The sequence below is a fragment of the Zosterops lateralis genome, assembly GCF_965231275.1.
Source record: "Zosterops lateralis genome assembly, chromosome: 1".
NCBI lineage: Eukaryota > Metazoa > Chordata > Aves > Passeriformes > Zosteropidae > Zosterops > Zosterops lateralis.
In genome coordinates this window covers 7,304,351-7,317,755 of record NC_139762.1, presented here as the reverse complement: position 1 = coordinate 7,317,755, position 13,405 = coordinate 7,304,351, and the positions used below count along the sequence as shown (strand labels likewise).

The window sequence follows — 13,405 nt, the reverse complement described above, 5'->3', positions numbered from 1 at the left end:
TTAAAACAAATTGTTTTAAAAGCAAATCTGGCACTCACTTTCCATTGTGTAGCCCTGTGAGAAAAATGAAGTTAAAACTAACTCAGATGTCAAAATACAGCAAGTTTTAGTGTTGTGCCTCTCTGCTGAGGAAGTTAGGAAGGATTTTGCAGAAAGAATCCTCATTTTATTACTGTATCTAATTTTTTGGAGACCAAAGGCTGAGCTGGGTAGAGGCTTTAACTTGGAGAAAAGTTTGATGTGAGTGCCACATTTTGAGAGCAGAAGTATTTTCAAGACCTAGATCTCGACTTACCTGTCAGTTCCTATCAGATTCTGTTGCCATGTCAGATATCTGTGTGCTTTTAAAACATGCACTGTTTTCATTTATGTAGGGCAAGCACGTTTGTGTTGCTGTGAGAGAATTGCTATTCCTGACAATTTGAATCATTTTGGGTTGTGTTTTTTCCTACTTGTCTTCATACTGCTTCACTTCAGGGGTTTTGTTTGTTTCTTTGTTTGTTTTTCTTTGCTTTGTCTACTTTAAATGGGGTAAATATATCTCGGGCTCTTCTCCCTGCTGGCAGGTTCATCGTTTGGTGGTAGTGAATGAAGCTGATAGCATTGTGGGTATCATCTCCCTGTCTGACATCCTACAAGCTCTGGTACTCACACCTGCAGGTATGGATCTGCCCTCGGGGCCCTGGTGGTTTCAGTTATTTCACACCAATAAACGTCTGATTTCCAGCTTTTGTAACTGATTGTAGTTCTTAAATACACAAGTCATTTCAGGAAAAATCTGACAGAATATTAATTGTCAGTCTCCTGTGCACTGAGGAGGGCATGCAGAAGCTTCATGAATGTTCCCTGCTGTTCATATATCTTTTCTAGGGAGGGAAAAAAAAAGTCTTGATTAACGTTTAAAGTGGATGAAGCTGAATGTATGGAGAACATCTACAACAGGGCATCTTCCCCACTTTCTGGGTTTTTGCACTCTGGCCAAGTGTGGTCACAGCTGTGTTTTCCACTAAAAACTGGCTTCTTGGAGCCTTGCTGTTGTCCAGCTATGCTTGGCTGGCACAACTTAAGTCAGAGATGCCACCTCAGCCCACCAGAACTCTCCAGTATAAAACTCTCTTGTGATCAGGTTAAATCTCTAGTGATCAATTTAAACATGATCAGGTTATTTTTAACAAGAGTATCCAGCAATAGGTTTATTTCTGCTACTTTCATCTTGGTTGTGAGGGGTTGGTTTGGCTGGGTTTTGTTTGGTTTTGGTTTTGAGTTTTGCCTGAGTTCTTAACCTGCTTTATGTTATTAATTGTAACTTCATTTCAACCTCATAAATTACTTCAGTGTAATAAGAACTAAAGCAAAGCCTTATTTTGGCTCTCTTAGGAAGGCAAGATGTCTTGAGAATTATTACCATTTTACCTCAAAAAAAAAAAATCAGACAAATAGAGCCAGATACATCCTTAAAAAAAAAAAAAGTCTATATGTGAGCTAAACTGAAATCTCTTACTTGCCCTGATAGATAACATAATTATGTAAAATTGTTCTTTCCTCTGTAGACTTAAAAAAAACAAAAAGGTAATGCCCCTTATTTAAATAGAAATATTTCTGTTCTGAAGAGAAGTAATCAGCAATACTGCTGGAGGTGTTGTGTCAGTACATCTGGTTCCTTTTAATGACCTGGAAGAGCAAGAGCAGAGCAAGGAACTCAGCTGTCTGTGAAGGCATGGATGAGAAATCAGCCCAGAGGTCTGGGTCAAATGGCATCCTTGTCTGGAGAAAGAAGAGGGAGGTGTAAAGATAGGCAGCCAGTGCTTCCCCAGGTAGAGGAGAAAGTTTCATCCATGACTGGAGGGTAGAAGGATCCCAGGAGAGCAGATTTTAGTGCTAATGGTGCAAAGTTCAGACAGAAGCAATTCATTTGGATGCTGACAAAACAAGAGCTTTGTTGTACTGGAATTACATGGACACCTACGCTGGAACTCCAAGCTGAGCTAAAAGTGCTCTGAAATTATTGCAAAGGGCAGTTCCTGCTCCCACTCTGGGGCAGCACCAGGCTCTGAGATCCCTGAGCTGCTGTAACTCACTGAGCTAACAGGAAACTGAGCCAGCAAAAAAGCTGCAGTTTAGTCAGCTTGGCACACTGAACCTGCCCACAGAACAGTCTGGTAGTGGGGACAGGGGTTAGAGCAACAGACAGGGCAGGATTATGCCACTGGAAGAGAGGAGGTGAGGGAAGATGTTTTTGGGAGCAGTTAAGCATCAGATTGCATTTCCACAGGCAACTGCCCAATTTTAGACTAGAATTTGTCTCATGCAGGGAGGATGTCTGCGATGTAAATCTGATTTGTAGAGTATGAAGTGTGACTTTGCTCCTAAGAACACCAGATAAATCACGTCCAGTTCTCTTCACAGACTGGAAGGGAAAATTTATTGACTGGCAGGAATTAAGACCAGCCTGTGTTTGTGGAAAAAAAGTAACAGTTGTGATGTGAAAACTGGATGCATTTAATGAATCTTTCAGTGTTTGATTATATATTACAAGTAGCAGCTCCAGGTTTATGGCAAGAGATTTTTATTCTGTAGAGTTGGATGCTGAATCCAAGCTCACCATAGGGTTCAGTCATTGCCCAGCATGTTTGAGTACCTGGAAAAGAGGTGAGATGCTGCACAGTCCTGCTGGACAGGTCTCTCAAATCCCTGCTGTAAGCAAACTCTGCCTCTGAGACAGGAAAAATGGGTCCATCAACACAATGTAGTTAAACTAAATTCTTATATAGTTTGTGCTCAGGCAGGACTCATTTTTGGGGGGGCTGTTATGATGATTAACCTCGGCTCTAAGCTGAGGGACAGGTTTGGGCTGTGGGATTTTAGTTGGGAGTTTTTGAACTAATTTCCTTTTTTTGTGCTGGGGAAAATCTTTACAGGCACTTGGAGTAATTTCCCAGAAGGGTTACTTTGACTTATCAATGAAATTAAAGCAGTGATGGTCTCGAGCCTCCCTTGCTCTGTCTCACGTTTGTTATTTAGCAGTCCTGCAGTTTATTCCTTATAAACATTGTATTCAGTACTGTGATTCTGCTAATGTGATCAGGGAAAGTTGCAGCAATTGGAATGAGCCTCTCCAGTTCTTTGTGCCTGAGGAAATGACAGCTGCTCTCCTCTTCTCTTCCCAGGTGCCAAACAAAAGGAGAACGAGAGTGAATGACTGCTGTGAATGTACACGTTTGTAGGAGAACTTGAACAGAGTTTCTGGGTCGTTTGTCTCAAGAGCAGTGACTGCAATGGAACAGAGCAGGATGGTTGAGAATGTGTTTTGGGACTTAGTGATGGATGATGAGTCTCTTCCCCCCAGTGATGTCGCAAAAAAAAGCAGCATGACAAAAGCTTATGTTAAAATGTAGGCTCGTATTTCAAAATGTCTTCAAAACATTTGCTGGAAGACTTCACATGATGTCCTTCATTAAAATGCACTGTATTCTGAAACTTTTTCATTTTGTATTTGACAGAAGTCACTGGTCAGCAATGGATATATGTGACATAAGGCAAGTGTATGGCATATTCATATCATAGTGCCTTATGTCAAAATACAGCAATATGTCATCACTGTTGCCCATCACTGTCAAAGGAAGTGTTGTGCTAAACGAGACACTGTATTTGAATGTGAAAGTCTTTAAACCTAAAACCAAATCAGTTTCAGTTCTCATTAGATTTGTCATAAAAGCTGTAATTTGGGTATTGGTAGACTTCTTTCAAACTTCAATGACAGTTTTGTGTTCAATGTTGCATTCTGAACTGAAATGTAAAACAAGACTGATTTAAAAACAGCTTTATTTATTTTTACTTTCATGACAATTTTTTACACATCTTTGGTGGATAGCTAAAATTTCACCATATCCATTAATAAACTGTTGATTGTTATACAAACAAGTGGGAGATTTTTCTCATTATTTAAAACTTTGGAGTTGCAGAAGCTGTGCCCTGTTCACCAGTCTGTGTTACTTGAGCTGAAGATTTTGGAAGCATGGATTGGAAGTGCTCTGTCCTGTCACACACAGGCACCATGGAGGAAATGAGGTGCCAGAGGACAATATTTTCACCTGTATTAAAGTGTAAAATGATGTTTGTACAACAAAAACTCGAAACTTTTTATTGTATATGATTTGTACAGAAGTGGAGGAGTGAGGAAAGCCGTGGAGTATTTGCTAATGTAAATGTGCTGTAAAGTTTGAAGATGAGACTTTTATAATTGTAGATTCTTGTAGATGGAAGAAATTAAACCCTACAACATCAGTTTGGTTTTAGCAGTTCGTGCCAAGTTCTTTCACATGTATGAATGTACATGCTTTGGGATCAGTGAAAACCAGGAGCATTCTGATTTTCCTCTGAATTTAAAGGTGGCTTACACTGATGGAATACTGCAGGTAGGACTTCTGTACTAGGTTTCCATCCTGAATACTGCACTGGAATAATGCAGGAAAGGGATACATTATTTTTTCATTTATAAACATGGAGGTAAAAGGTGAACAGTTTTCAGTTTGCTTATAAAATGTAAATGCAATAATAGTAATGAAAAACTTTCTTCAGAACTTTTCCCCTTTCCACAAGAATTGAAATTTTGAACTAAATATGTGAAAACTTCCTTCTTACAGGTATCTTCCATGACTAAAAATATTCCTGTAACACACAATGGAAACTGCTCACTCTAGACTTTCTTCCACTTTCATGTGAAAAACATTGTCAAGTCTTCTGCAACACCTTTTCTGACTGGGTAAATACTGACTCTGTTCCCTGCAATTCCTGGTGGTATCGAACTGGAGCAGCTGCTTTGTCCTGGGAGCAACAACCTGGTGCTGGTTGCTGCCATCAGAGCTGATACCAGACCAGCTCTGATGATCCTCGTGTGAGAGATGGAGTGATTCAGACTAAAGATAGTGGCTCTCATTCTTCATAGGGTGTGTGGAGAGGAGAATTTGTGGTAGGTGACTGATGAAGGGTAAGTGGGCAGTTGTGCTACCTGCAAGTACCACACAAACCACGTAGATGCAGCTTTGTGAAAGGCAGGGTTCTGCTCCAGCACAGGCACTGCAGCCTCTGGGAGAGGGGATGGCAGGGAGGTGCCCAAAAGCATCCTGAGATCTCGCTATCACTCGGCTGCATGAGTACATTCTCTGGCCCTCTGGTCAAGGTATTTTTAAAGATAAGGGTTGAACCATTAGTAATGTATATATATATATATTATAGCAAAAATTCTTCTGTCCCTGTTCATGCAGATGCTGTGGGCCTGCCTGCATGCTGCAATGTGCTGAGAGCCAGAATGAATTTGCAGTTTTCAGATAACCTTGTACAAGCTTCCTATTTTCACATTATTGCAATTTGCTGTTGATATGCTGTGGACACAGGACTAGCAAATTTATGGAGAACAGCTTCCTCAGTGGTACGAAACTGTGTTTGGAGAATTTCCACCCTTTCTTTCTGGAATTCAGCTCTGAAATCTGCATTTGTGAGTGGCAGAACCTTGATGTGACCCCACCAGCACGAATAAACAGCAGTGCCATCAAAATGCACTCTGCTTGTGCTGGCGCAAGTGCCAGTGCTGATGCAGTAAACAAAGCTAAAGAAATTGTGTCATTTTTAATACAGATCAGTTTTGTACAGAGCTAGAAAAATGCTTGTTCCAGCATAAGGGAGGGACAGGAGTAAGTAAATGAGGGTAGAGAGAGGAGGGGTGACTCAGCAGTGCTGCTGCATGTTCCAGATTAAAGGGACAGTGTAACTAAAGCTTCAGTCTGGGGCTCTTCATGTAGCTCATTAGAGGTCTCAGCCATGAAAAAGAATTAATAAAATGTCATTAGACTCTAGTTCTTGTGCATTCTCCCCTCTGGACAGGCAGCAAGCAGTACCTATAGATCTGAGACCACGGCAACAGCTCCAGAAGCTCCTTTTCTTGTCATAGACAGGACCATGCTGCAGATGGATGTGTCAGTGATGTCCCCTGTGACTCCTGAAAGCTGTTCCAGTAGTGCAGGTGAAGAAATGGGTTCTATTTTAACCATCAGGACTGTAATAACGTGATTGATGCCTTTGCTTTCCTGTGCATTTCCTTGCCCAGCAAGAGATGTCTGTGAAAGATAATTATTCTGAAGGGCTTGTCTTAGAAGGGCTTTTACCTACTCTGGATATTTTTAACTGCTTAGGTGTAAGAAAATGTTTCTTAGTAGACTTCAGCCCTCCATATTTTTCAGTACCTAGAGATGCTCTGAACTGAAGAAAAATCACCCTTTGCTGACATAGATGAAAAACATTTTCCTGTTTTGTTTCTGGAATCCTTTAGGGAAAAGGTCTGAGATCAGACAGTATTTGCTGCTTGCTAGGAAGTGAATTCCAATTGTTGTGTATCTGAGGCCTATTCATCCTTTATTAAGTGATACTGTTGTGCTGGGAATGTTGGAGTAAAACAGAAAGAACAAGCCTTGATTTCCAAGGCCTGAGTTCTTGTCCTTACGGCAGACAGGAGGAATCTGACTGAAGCAGTTCCAAGACTCCACATGGAGAACACTCCTGGCCAGTTTTAGAGGGAGCAAAGGATAAGTTGGAATTTTTCAGTTTTGGTCCAGCTAGAAGTGAAACCACACGTGCTTAATCCTGTCTCACAGCAGGCCCTGTAACTGCTCCCACTGAGCTCTCCAGGCAGCTTTAGAAGTAACCAGTTTGCTTCTAAAGTTTCTGTGAACTTTCACCCATATTGAACACTTATTAAGGATAATTTCCAGAGGAAAATGCCATTCCGGATAATTTAATGCTACCCTTGTACCCACATAATGCATTTATGCAAAAAGAATGTTCTGCAGACACTGCTCTTTTCACTTCAGGACTTAATTTAAATGTGGTTTTGAAAGTCACTTTCTTGGTACTCATTTGTTTTCTGGTGGTTGCAGTCAGACCTGTTCCTGCTGAAGTGAATGGGCAGGAGGTGACCTGTACTCACACATCAAACTCATTCCTTCAGAAAAAACCCAATGGAACGTGTGTTCCTGCCAGCTGCACAGCAGGACCTGTAGGGCATCAACTCGTGGTGTCAGCAGCCCCTCTGAACTGAATTAGCCCCTTAATTTGCTTCTAGTAACATTTTGCCAGCATTTCTATCTGAATATTGCAAAACACAATCGCTGTGAAAAGGCAGGAGGGAGCAGAAACAAGTGCAAGGCTGAACTGAGTGTACTTTGTAACCTCTGCGGGCAGTGAGGGCTGTGCTGTGCCTGTGGAAGCACGCCCAGTGCAAACACTGGACACACTTCAAAACACTCCTTGGGAAGGTCCTGCTTTGCTGAAGGACAGAGCAGGTAATTGTGCTGGTAATTGCTGCTGCAGGAATTGAAGGTACAAGTCAGAGCTGTTCTGAGTTTGGGGGCTGAGCAGCCGAGTGGCTGTGGGTTTGCACGTCCTGGATTAGTGTAAAGATACTTTGGTGGTGTTACCTTTACTACATCAAATCTATTGTGGTTCTTCATCAGGAAAAAGTAGATACAGGTAACAAAAGAAAGTCATGCACTGTTTGTCCAGCCTCCTTCAACATCCTGATCTCCCCACAGACACTTGTTCTACCCCTGCTTGCTGTTTTCCCTTTTGGTATCTTGTCTTTCAGAACCACATCTGATGTGTTGCATTGAGCATGTTATCTCATTTACAATAACATTAATGCCATTTATAATTTGAACTGATCCCAAGGCTGTGTTTGATTTGAGGGAGTACCTGTCAGAGGGAGACAGGGAAAAGGCCTGGGGAAAGGAGCACAGCCTGTGCAGAGGCACACAGGGTACATCACTTGTCCCACAGTTCTCTGAACTCCTTTGGAGCTCACAATTTGCAAACACTGTAGACATGAGGAGGCTGCAGCAGGAGCAGGGAATGTAAAGGCAGAGCCCTAATTCCTAATGCAACCAATGCTATGGGATGCTGCCCTGGGAAAACACAACCTGAGCATCACACCTGGATTGGTACAGGGGGAGAGGATTTCAGCAAAGGGGTACCCGGTGTGTGAGGCTGTTCAGCCCTAAATATATAAACACTGAGAGTTCAGATAATGCACAATGCCTGGAATTCACAGCCACAGGTGTGCTCTCCCTCTGCTGAAACCACTCCAGAAGTGTTTGGATTTCACCTGGGCAGGAGAAATGCAGTAACAGCCTTACCACAGTCCAGATCCTCTCACCTCTGCTTAAGCTGCTGCCACTTGAGTAGCAGCATCCCAGAGTGCTGCCAAAGGCCATCAGCAGTGTCACCCAGCCCTAGAGCATGGAAAAACAACAAACTTCCCTGAAAGCTCTGTATTTCCCTGTATTCCCAGTGTGCCAGCCAAGACAAAATGAAGCAGTTACAGGATCCTGCTGGAGGAAGGATTATTAGCCAATTCCCTCCACAGGAACAGTGGAAGAAAAGGAAATTAAAAGCTTTCCTTCAAAAGAAACCCATGCCCAGGAAGGATGAGTTCTGTGTTCCTGTTGACCAGCCATCCTAAGGTGAGATTTTTGCAACTCCATTGCAATTTGAGGCAACAAAGCCAATAAAGGGGGTGGAACAGAAACCGTGCAGTAGTGAACTCCCCTAAACAAGCACAGAGTGAGCCAAGGGCAAGTTAGCAGAAACCAGATAAATAAATAGACATGGCTCCAAAAAGGAGAGTGGGATAAGAAAAAGAGATTAAAGGAAAAGACCTAATCAAAAGAAGTGGAGGGAGCAAAACCAGAAACTCCCACAAATGAAAAAAAATACTGATTCTGAGCATGTGGATGGGTATGGATATATATCCTGAAAATAAATTAGGTTTCCCCAGAGCAAAAAGCCCAGTGCTAAAATATGACAGGCAAGTAACAAGAACTGTAAGGAGATGGAAGTTGAAAACGTACCACAAACTTCAGCTATTTTTCCAAATCCACATATGTCACTGGAAGGTAATCCTTATCTCAGTCCTCTCAGTATTCTGGCTCAGGAAAAAGCCCAAATTTTGGACCATGGCATGGTTCCAGAGGGAGTGAATGTAAAGATGATGGCACAGCTCCTGCAGGATGCAATCCTCATGTCCTTCATAAACAACTGTGTCTTTTACAAAACACACGACAAAGAGGAGTGTGGTGCTGTACATCAGACAGGGCTGTCCCTCTGCACCTCCTGGGGAGCTTTGAACAGGATCCCTGTTCACAAATGCTGGATTTCCCCAGGCTGCTGCTTTCCTGCAGGTCCCCCAAACCCCACCAATCCCTATGGGGTGATGCTCAAGGGCTGTGATGAGGTGGAATCTGCACTGTAGTGAGTGGGAAAGCCAGGCTGGACACAGAGAATGAGCATGCAGAGTTATATCATCACAGCCATCACTGAGAAAGTACAAAACCCCTGTGTTTCCTTGCAAAATAGCTGTTCTTCCATCATGTCCCTATTCACTGAAAGCTGTTATTCCTGCTGTTTAACAGGTTACCAGCACTTCTCCTGTAAAACCCCATAATCCAGAAGATGAAGGATATAATTAGACTATCCCAAAAAATGCAGGTATCTCCTAAAAGCCTGTGTGCTCCTCCAGAAGTGAATCACTTTTGTGTACAAACGGATTTCTTTTGCTTTGGCTCCCAGCCCTCTCACGGGGTTAGATGAATAATGTGGGAGTGGATGGGTAAGATTAGGGAGAAACCAATTCATGTCCCTTAACATCATCCAGCTGTCAGGTTGGTTTGTTGTACCCTGGCATCGTTGCATGTTAGGTATCGGTGTTCCCCAAAAATACAAGATGCACATTAAAAAAAAAAAAAAAAAAAAAAAAAAAAAAAAAAAAAAAAAAAAAAAATTCTAACTAACATTCATTGTTCAAGAAAATGTGTAAAGGGTAGATATTAACCCAAAATGTTCAAAATCAGTAGTAGAGGGGGGGGGGAAACATGACTTTTCTATCTTCGCGTCTTTCTCCCTTAAATCCTGCATCCATTAAGTGTTGTAATCACCACCAGCACACCCAAGCCCTCTTTTCACAGCGGAAAACTCTCCACCGCTTGGATTTCATACTTAACCCTTCCCAAGCTCCCAAACGCCTCCCCGCCTTGCCTTCCATGCAATTCCCAGAGCTTTATCCATGCTGGGTATCCCGACGTTTCTCCACAAATCATCTGCGCGCACGGGGAACGCTCTGAAAAGGCATCGAGATAAATTCAAATAAATTCAAACAATTCCGGTCCGGGCCCGGAGTTTGTGGAGCCCGCGGGCCTCGGGGACACGGGAGGGGCAGCGCCTGATCCACTGCCCGGGGAGGAGCCCCTGGGATGGGGACGGGGAAAGAGACAGGGATGGAGACAGGGACGGGGATGGGGACAGGGATAGGGATGTGCAAAAGAGATGGGGACTGGGTTGGGGGTGGAGACAGGGATGGGAAAAGAGACAGGGACAGGGATAGAGACAGGGACAGACAGGGACAGGGATAGAGACAGGGACGGGGATGGGCTGGGGCCAGGACCGGGGACGGGACGGGGATGGGGACAGGGACGGAGATAGGAACCGGGGGTGAGGATAGGAACAGGGATGTACATGGGTATGGGGACAGGGATGGAGAAGGGGATGAGGAAGGAGACGGGGATAGGGACGGGATTGAGCTGGGGCCAAGGCCGAGGCCGGGACTGGGATGGGGATAGGGACTGGGATAGGGACCAGGACAGGGATACAGACAGGGATGGGGCCGTAGATGGGGATAGGAACGGGGATAGGAACAGGGATGGGTGCAGGGATCAGGAAGGAGACTAGGAAGGAGACGAGGAAGGAGACGGGACTGTGCTGGGGCCGGGCCCAGGGCCAAGGCCGGGACAGGGGCAGGTACGGGGGCGCCCAAGGTGCCGGTGACGGGCCCGGGCAGCGCGCGCGGGACGCACCAACTGCCGCACGCTGCGCGCGCACGCACAGGGCTTTAGCGCGCGCCTCTCCGCCCCCCCCCGCCCCCCCCACCCCCCCCCGCGTCCCCGCTCGCCCTTGCCCGCCCGGCCCCGCCCCCTTCCCCTTCGAACGCGGCCGTTGCCGCTGCCCGGCCAATCCCCGCCCGCCGCCGCCGCCCCGCCGGCCAATCGGCGGGCGAGGGGGGGGGGTGGGTGGGGGGAGAAGGGGAGAGCGCGCGCCGGGCGCGGGTGACGCAGTGAGTTTTTTCCTGTGACGCGCAGGTGCGTACGCGGGGCCGGCGCGCGGCGGCGGCGGTCACGTGGTGCGGCCCCGCCGCTGCCAGCGCCGCGCGTCCCCAGCGCGCTCCGGCCGCCGCCGCTCCCCCCGCGCCCCCCGCATGTCGCTGGCGCCGCGCCCCGCGCCCCCACAGCCGCCCGCCGCCGCCCTCCGCCGCAGCCGCCGCCGCTGCCGCCCTTGATGTGGTTCGGGGCCGGGCGGGGGAGAAGATGCCGCCGTCCAAGTCCCGCAAGATCGCGATCCTGGGCTACCGGAGCGTGGGTGAGCGCGGCGCGGGTGTCGCGGCGGGGCTGCGGGCGGGGTGCCCCGGGTGCCGCCGCATCGCCCTCCCCCGCGGCGGCGGCGGCAGGTGCAGCGGAGGCAGCGGCGGCGCTTCCCGCCGCCCCGAGCGCGCAGCCGCGGCCCGAGGGAGGGAGCGAGGGAGGGCCCCGCCATGGCGGCGCCGCAGAGCTGCGGGCCCGCGGCCGCCGTGCCCTTAATAGGAAGTTTCACCCCCCCCACACACGCCCCGAACGCAGCCGGGAAAAGCGGGGTCGGGGGAGTTGGGGAGAGGGTTCCTGCCCCGCCGGTTTAGGAGTGCTGGGGTCCGGCTCCATCCATATGGAGCGAGCCCGGAGAAGGAGCTGGGGAAGGGTCTGGAGCGCGGGTCCCGTGAGGAGGGGCTGAGGGGGCTCGGCCCGGCGGAAAAGAGGCTCAGGAGGGGCCTCATCGCTCCCCACAAGCCCCTGACAGGAGGGTCCGGCCGGGTGCGGGCCGGGCTCTGCCCCCAGGCAGCCTGCGTAGGACAAGGGGACGTGGTCTTAAACTGCGCCAGGGGAGGTTTAGCTTGGACATCAGGGAGGATTTATTCTCAGAAAGAGCGATTAGACCCTGGAATGGGCAGCGCAGGGAGGTGGCGGAGTCGCCGTCCCTGAAGCTGTTCAAGCAAAGACTGGACGTGGCGCTCAATGCCGGGGTTGACACGGTGATGTTGGATCCTGGGTCGACCTCAGAGCACATTTCTGTGATTCCGTGCTTTAGAGCCGGTTTGAAGTGCTGGGGAGGCCGGGTGGTCTGTTGCCCGTGTCCGGCCCGGTTTTGCCCCGGTTCAGCAGCAGCAGCAGCCGCTGTTCCCGAGGGGCCGCGCCGGCTCCGGGCTGTCCCAGCTCGGCCCTGCCGGGACAATCCAGCCCGGGCTCATCCGCTGGGACGAACTTCCTGGAAGCCTCCAGCACGAGTCTGTGGCAGCTGATGGAGGGTTTTGTTCCCTACAAAAGGTGTGATCCTTTTCTCCTGCGCTCACCGACTTTGATGGAGAGCGGTTTCAGATGTTTCAGCATTCGGGTTCTTGGAAGCAGAGGGGAACAGGCTGTAGTGCAGCCTGTGATAATCGATCAAACTTAAAAGCATAGATCAATGTGGAAGATAACGTGTGGTTGGGAAAAAAAAGACACTACGGAGAGATACTACTCTGATGTAAAAGGGGTTTTTGCATTGAAAATAGTGACTATATCAGTAATTTGTCTTATATGGCACACAGCGTAAAGAACCCTTTAAAAAAGCTTTTTAAAAAATATTTTTTTAAAAAGGCTAAATGCGGGAAGCTTTTTCTTGCATTTTGTGCATAGCTGCAGCCAGGTTGGTGTTAAAAGGATGATGAATTTGTCCAGTCCTTAAACAGAACAGTGAGTAGTAGATTGATCAGTTTGCAGTCTGTGTGACATCACTTGTTGCAGTCTGTCCATTGTCTCGTATGTTATGTTTTCTTTCTTCTTTGAGCACTGGTGGGAGCAAAGAAATGGGCAGTGTAAGTAGGAAGGGGGAATGCTTGAAATTCTGTCCTTTGGAAGTCTGTGGTGGAGATTGTGTGTGCTGTTGAGCTTTGCTCCTTCATCTGTTGACATTGGCAAGCAGCAGTTAAAAAATCAGATATTAGTAGGGTGTAGGACCAGTTGAGGAAAAATAGAGAAGTAGTATAATGTTGTTAGTTTGGTTGATGATGTGAGTAATAGTACTCATGGAAAGGATGGCCAAAAAGTTACCTAATTAAGACCTACTGCTGAACTTCTTCAACTAAAGTTTTCTGGGACTAGTGTGGAATTGGGCTTGATTGGACAAGACCAATTTTATTAGGAGAGCTACAAGTTTTATGAACACAGAATTAAGAGGGGGAAAAAAACATTGGTTTACTGGAATTTTCCTTTAATTGTCATTAAATTTCTAGAATTTGACT

At 46.9% G+C, this 13,405-nt stretch overlaps 2 protein-coding genes across 6 annotated transcripts in view; both read left to right on the top strand.

Moving 5' to 3' along the window:
• The window catches only part of PRKAG2 (protein kinase AMP-activated non-catalytic subunit gamma 2), a 210,851-nt gene extending 206,561 nt beyond the window's left edge, over window positions 1-4,290 (top strand). For 2 of the 4 annotated variants that reach the window (XM_083866373.1, XM_083866375.1), the window contains 2 exons: window positions 567-660; window positions 3,168-4,290. In XM_083866373.1, the coding sequence (XP_083722499.1) occupies window positions 567-660; window positions 3,168-3,199 (126 nt within the window). In that variant the 3' untranslated portion in view covers window positions 3,200-4,290. The remainder of the gene's footprint in view (window positions 1-566; window positions 661-3,167) is intronic. The other 2 variants (XM_083866374.1, XM_083866376.1) reach the window with 2 other exon arrangements.
• A 7,014-nt stretch (window positions 4,291-11,304) lies between these two features.
• Window positions 11,305-13,405, top strand: part of RHEB (Ras homolog, mTORC1 binding) — a 38,862-nt gene continuing 36,761 nt past the window's right edge. The window contains exon 1 of one of the 2 annotated variants that reach the window (XM_083855414.1): window positions 11,305-11,454. In XM_083855414.1, coding sequence (XP_083711540.1) covers window positions 11,403-11,454 — 52 coding nt within the window. In that variant the 5' untranslated portion in view covers window positions 11,305-11,402. The remainder of the gene's footprint in view (window positions 11,455-13,405) is intronic. The other variant, XM_083855413.1, reaches the window with a different exon arrangement.